At 38.9% G+C, this 5,988-nt stretch overlaps 2 protein-coding genes across 2 annotated transcripts in view; both read left to right on the top strand.

Moving 5' to 3' along the window:
* The first annotated feature begins 2,634 nt into the window (after nucleotides 1-2,634).
* The window catches only part of LOC107565003 (nuclear receptor subfamily 1 group D member 2-like), a 13,287-nt gene continuing 9,933 nt past the window's right edge, over nucleotides 2,635-5,988 (top strand). Inside the window, exon 1 of the mRNA XM_016250188.1 lies at nucleotides 2,635-3,425. Coding sequence (XP_016105674.1) covers nucleotides 3,356-3,425 — 70 coding nt within the window. The 5' untranslated portion in view covers nucleotides 2,635-3,355. The remainder of the gene's footprint in view (nucleotides 3,426-5,988) is intronic.
* LOC107565004 (protein lifeguard 2-like) overlaps nucleotides 3,820-5,988 on the top strand; it is a 28,399-nt gene continuing 26,230 nt past the window's right edge. The window contains exon 1 of the mRNA XM_016250189.1: nucleotides 3,820-3,824. The gene's annotated coding sequence lies outside the window, so the exon portion shown is untranslated. The remainder of the gene's footprint in view (nucleotides 3,825-5,988) is intronic.

The raw sequence follows: 5,988 nt of genomic DNA, 5'->3' as shown, positions 1-5,988 counted from the left end.
TATATATATAGAAAGCTTTAAATTACTACTTTAAAACGAAATAATTCAAATCGAAAATAGAAACTCTTTCATTATGTAATCCCTAAAGATGCATTTCTCTCTAAAGGCACGTCCAATGAGATGTCGAGTCATTATTTTCATCACGATAATTGATGGATGTGTAAAATATAAAAATAAGGAAAAGCCTAAAACAGGGCCGAATATAATTTGCGTTTTATTTTATATTTCTATACAATTAAAAAATAAAAAACATATTATAATGGCATAGGCTATATGTAAAACGTTGTCCTATATTTGTATAGCTGCTTATATTTTCTGATTTCTATGTTGCTCTGTTCTGAATACCAAGTTTTAAATTCCTTGTTTTATTGTTGTGATTATTGTTTTTATTTTATTTTATGTAAAGCACTTTGAATTACCATTGTGTATGAAATGTGCTATACAAATAAACTTGCCTTGCCTTGCCTTGCCTATGTTACTAGGCTGCTTATCAGGCTGCACATTATCTGGATCATGTTAAAAATATATGTTCTATTAGAATCCCATTGCTGACTACTTATCCATTATGGACTAAAAACTTACACAAAATTGACATGACACCTCAAGCCTTCTGGAGTCCAGCAACACCGTCTCATCATCGGCAGAAGTGCACTCCACTGCTGCAGATGTGCCTTCCCTCTGCCATATTCAATATAACTTGTATTGATAGTTTTGACAGGATGTGCCAAGCCTATGATTTTAATAAAGAGTACTCACCAGTGGATCATAGTCTGGTGGCTCCAGAAGTGTGTTACCAGACAGTGCAAGGGAAGGCAAATTCAGACCGTCCACATAAAAAAAATCTAAATATTTGATTGTTTTCTATGTGCAGTAGAATGGCAATAATATACCTTGTATGAAGAGGCCAGTTTCTCTTGCTGGGCCAGAGTCAGTGGCTGTCCCTCCCTGGATCCCTTCCATCACTGGCTTCCCTTTATTCAACTCCAGGGCCAGCTCCTCTGCTGTGGTGAAGTCTTGGGTTGGAAGGGCCACCCCCCGTGCCAGATACATGAGCCTTTTTTATGCTGAAATCAATACAGACAATAAAATATGTCAGCAGACACTATTCACCTAATTTGTAAAAACAATTCACCCATCAAGTCACTTACCAGCCTGCAAAATGTTCTTGTACTTAATCTTGACTTGCTGCCAGGTCCTTTTTTGGCCAGATATGCTTGTTCTTTTGGATGGATGCGCATAGTGGATAAGTGTTTGCAATTAATCATACATGTGTTTGCATTAGTAACATGCATGTCCACTGGTCACATTTAAGGCAAAGTGTACAACTGTTAATTTGTGGAAATGACAAATAACTCCTTGAATTGTAATTATGATGGCTTCAGTGGCGCACTGGTTATTTGGACTACTTACTCATTCAATCGGTCCGCTATTGTCTGCCAGACCTTTTCTCTTTGTTTTATTATAGCAGCTGTATTTCCCTTTTTACATATTATATGTTTCACCTCTTCATATTTTTCCGTTAGAAACTGTTGCTCAGTTGGCGAGAAGTATGCCACATGGGTTTTATCCATTTTTGCATCATTGATTCTGTGATCGATCACGTGGTCTGTTTAAGAATGCTGTGAACGTGCACTTATCCCAACTATATACACCTGGCTTGACATAGCTGCACGTTCTCATCCTGGCTCAGCAAACGTGCAACGTACTAAGCCAGGATGCACTGATTAAACTAGGTCAAGCCACACCTTTTCTGTTATCCTGGCTTTCTTAATTCTACTTTTGAGCAATACCCCTCAGGTTGATTAATTATTTACTGAATTTAGCTACACTATAGACAAGTTGTGATGGTGTAAATGAGCCACAAATTATAAGAGAAAGACAGCAAAATAAGGTTTACAAATGTTAAAGAGCACATAGTTGGTGTGTTGGAGCCCCATACCTGGAATTTTCTTAAGGCTCCCAGATCACTAAATCCGCCCCTGGTTGTCAGTTATAGAGAATGACAAGGACTGTTCTCATACACATGAACTCACAGTGCCAGCATTGTTCAATGTGGCAGTCCGCTGTACAATTCACGTTGATTATTGTTGGTTTTGCAGCTGGAGCAATGGCAGAGACAATCACAAAAGAAAAAGAAAAAAAAGATTTACCAGGACAAAACCACCTGTTCTGTGTGTAACAGTACTGTGTATAAAGAGTATATATAATCTATAACCTGGTAAATGTTCAAACAGGGTTTAAAAATGGTTTTCATGGCTCCACTATATCATATTTAATCCAAACTGTAATTTATAGCACCAAAGATGACACATACAGTATGTGTCATCACACAAGTTGGTCTTTTATGAAAGACCACATACAGTAAAATGTATACAGTCTGTAGGCCTATAGATGAATGTTAACTAAATTCACAGGGGGGCAGGTACATGGTGTTTAGTTAGGATTCTCCATACACCAATTTTTTTTTCAGGTTGTTCAATCAAATATGGGTCTCTGAGCATTTAGGCACATGACCTACATCCAAACCAGTGTGATGCAGGTCAGAAAACGTGAGATCCTCAGGATGCCTTTGAGAACAGACAGCCCCATGAGTTCAGGCTGTTTGATGTGGTGTTCAGACGGGCAAAGCCCTCGATGGCTCCAAGCCTATCAGTCACGCGTGCTGTAGAGAGGAGGATCTCGAGCAATAAAGCTTTGGAGGGAAGTAAGTAAACAGCAGTCACGGTGCGCTCCTCCTCCTCTACATGTGCTTCCCCCCACGGCTCTCCTCCCCCTCATCAGAGTGGTGCTCATTTGCATAAAATGTGTGTCAGTAGGGCACAGCTCACATGCAGCTCGCGCATGCAGCAGGCATTCCAATAGCAAATGAGTCCACGCGCCGTCATCTGCCACTGAGAGCAGAGAGGAGGAGGAGGCAGGAGGAAGGGACAGCAGCTCTATTACAGCAGCGTGACTGGGAAGGGAAGAAAGAGGGCGTGTGAACACAGTTCTTGCCATACAATAACACAAACTATTTAAAGGGCAAAGAAAGGAGGGGGGACTAGTGGGGGAAAAGCTCAGTCACATTTTTAAGACACCTGGAAACGTGTTCGGCATTTACTTGTGTGATGCTTGTGCACGTCTCAAACTAGTTACGCAGCTCTGCCTTGGAGAACGACCTTTTGAAGGAAAGCACTACTGTAATGTACACGATACAATCTTTAAGGACATCTTTCAAAGAGTGAGGACGGCACATTGCCCTGCTTACCTGAAGGACATCTGGCATTAGAGTGTCGGCTTCTTTCTCGAGACATTTCCTAACAGACTTCTTGAAGTTCTCACCTGTGTGGACGGAATTTGAAACTCGCTGAAAATTATGGACCCGACTCAGATACTTGCATTTCCTTCATCAGCATCAGGAACAGACACCATGGACGGCAGTCCAGGTGAGTTAAAAACAATATATTGCCTATAAACATCCATTAATGTAGGTAGATTATTTGCACGGCTATAGGTAGTGTTGTTTTATTCACCCATTTAGGTATTTTAGATAACTCTGTCATTTACTTTAATATCTTGTTTAACTTTAGAAAACGGTGACACGAATATATTGGTATTGAGGTTGGATGTAAAATGAATACAAGCTTGACTGTCAAGATTTGTAATTAAATAACATTATATGACATGTTTATAATTTTATTAAAAAAAAACACGTTGCAATTAATAACAAATACTTTTTTGACTATGGCGAGCCTGCCTAACTACCAATGACTACCAATGTTTTGCCAAATGTTTCCGGTCTCGCGTTGCACGTAAACAAACTCACGTGCAGTGCGCTCTTCCCAGTAGACCCTACATCATGACGCATCATTAATCGTGTTTGGTTTCGAGGTGTGACCTCTGGCCCAGTGACTGGTCCCTAAGTTGCAATCATAAAAAAGAAAAGATCTAGCCTAATTCTGTTCCGTTTCGTTTGCAATTTAGCACCCGTCTCCAGTATGGGGGGTGGGTAAAATCCAAACCCAACCTTGGCTACTACAGTCAAGGATTTTCTTTTCGACCAGGTTACTTGTGCTCATACTGTGATTCATTAACCAAGTCACGCTCGTGCACCAGTGACTGATTGTCATTATCTATAACCTTTACATTCACTCGAATACGTGCTCGATCGTGCATGTCAATAACTGCTCGTGAACATGTGAGAAGATAACGATCACTTATCCTGAAAGGTACTCAGTCGGTAATACAACATTTAGCTAGGCCTATATGGCACAGCAGGCAATAAACCCATTTTATTTACAAGCATCACATGGTCTTTCCTTATGAGACAATAAAATGTTTTTAGATGGCTAATCTCAAGTTATTTATTATAAAGTCGTAAAAAGGTAATCTATATTTATATAATAAGCTTTGGCATACAATATAATAATGATACATACTTAACACAATAACTCAGTAGGCTCTAAATTTCAACACTGTTCATTTCTTGTAGGCTATATTGTTATCACAGGCTATAATTTGCTGTAAGGTTCAACCATCAGTATGTTATAACATTTCAATCTAAAATATCAAGATCTCTGGAAACACAGCTGTGCTGTCACCGTCCTATCCAGTATGTTTTTTTGTGAATCTGGTGGCAGTGATTTCTAAGAAAGCGCTCAGTTTGCCACCTGCACGTTTTCCGTGTCATCAGGCACGATGATGTCAGGTCACAGTGGCATTCATACAGACAGACTTTCACTTTCACTGTCACGAGGATCAACTTCAAACTCCACGTGCCACGCGTGATTTCCCAGGCACACACCCCCTCCTTGCTTGTGTTTTTGTTCCGGCAGCTTGTGTGTCATGCAGCCTCTGAAGGGAGGGAGGCTGGTCAGTGGGTCAAAGTCAAAGAGGCACAGATCTGAGCTCAGCTCTTTCTTCTCTGCCTGCATGATCCTGATGTTTACAGCAAGCACACTTTTAAGTGATAGAAGATGCCACTTTTAAGGTCATGAATGGCTCATGTGCACTATATAAAAGTATTTTTCTAAGATGTAAATGAAAGATTACTGGATTCAGTGTGTTACTTGTAATTATGTGGAATATTTACTAGCAATTTCTGAGTGAAAATTGTTTGACAAACAAAGCTCAAGTGTGTAACTCGCATATGTTCATTGCCCCAGTACAACATCTGATAGTGTTCCTTAATTCTGATGCATTATGAACACTTTATTATTCCTTTAAGGGATGATGTTACAAATAAATTATTAAAAAGTGAATGATAATAGTAATAGTTGTTAATTTGTGAAATTTGCATAAGTTATACTACACATGTGTATTGTCTCCAAGAAGATATAGCAATATTGACTGGCTTTTCAGCAACAGCACATATCTGAGGACATCCAGCTCTCTGAACAAACCTTGAAACAAGAAATCAAAGCCTCCCAACTGAGAAAGCTCTCCTGCCAATCAGTGAAAATGGAATTTACTTAAAGGGATAGTTAAAGGGATTCTGCCATCTTTTAATTACTCTCATGTCCTACCAAACTGTATAACATTCTTTTTTTACGTAGACATTTTTTTTTACAACTACATAGAAAAGTACGTTTATACTATTGTGGTTTAAATCCATTCACAAAGTGATTATAGCCTATTTAAATGTACCTTGCATATCAAATGAACACAGTATGTTTATGTCTATATCTATCATTTATTATCATTATTGCTTTCGAGTGGGAGGTTTGTTTTCCCTCATGGCAGATTCCACAAAAGGGCAAATTCAGACAAAATAATTCAATAACCCGTTCATTTATTAATTCTTAAACTCACTCACTTTCACCCATATGCATGCGAGACACATTACACCCTAGGAAAGGTTTCGTGTCATGGTCTTCAGGGAAATTGTATGTGTATCCCGTAAAATGCCACAATGGTCGTGAAAATGGTGTTTATTTCGGGTGGAATTAAATTGGGAGTTATGTAGTTATCTATATTTCATATATATATATATATATATATATATATATA

Source organism: Sinocyclocheilus grahami, unplaced genomic scaffold (genome assembly GCF_001515645.1).
Source record: "Sinocyclocheilus grahami isolate Dianchi unplaced genomic scaffold, SAMN03320097.WGS_v1.1 scaffold973.1, whole genome shotgun sequence".
NCBI classification, from domain to species: Eukaryota; Metazoa; Chordata; class Actinopteri; order Cypriniformes; family Cyprinidae; genus Sinocyclocheilus; species Sinocyclocheilus grahami.
The sequence above is the reverse complement of the archived record's forward strand: the minus strand, read 5'-3'. Positions and strand labels throughout refer to the sequence as shown.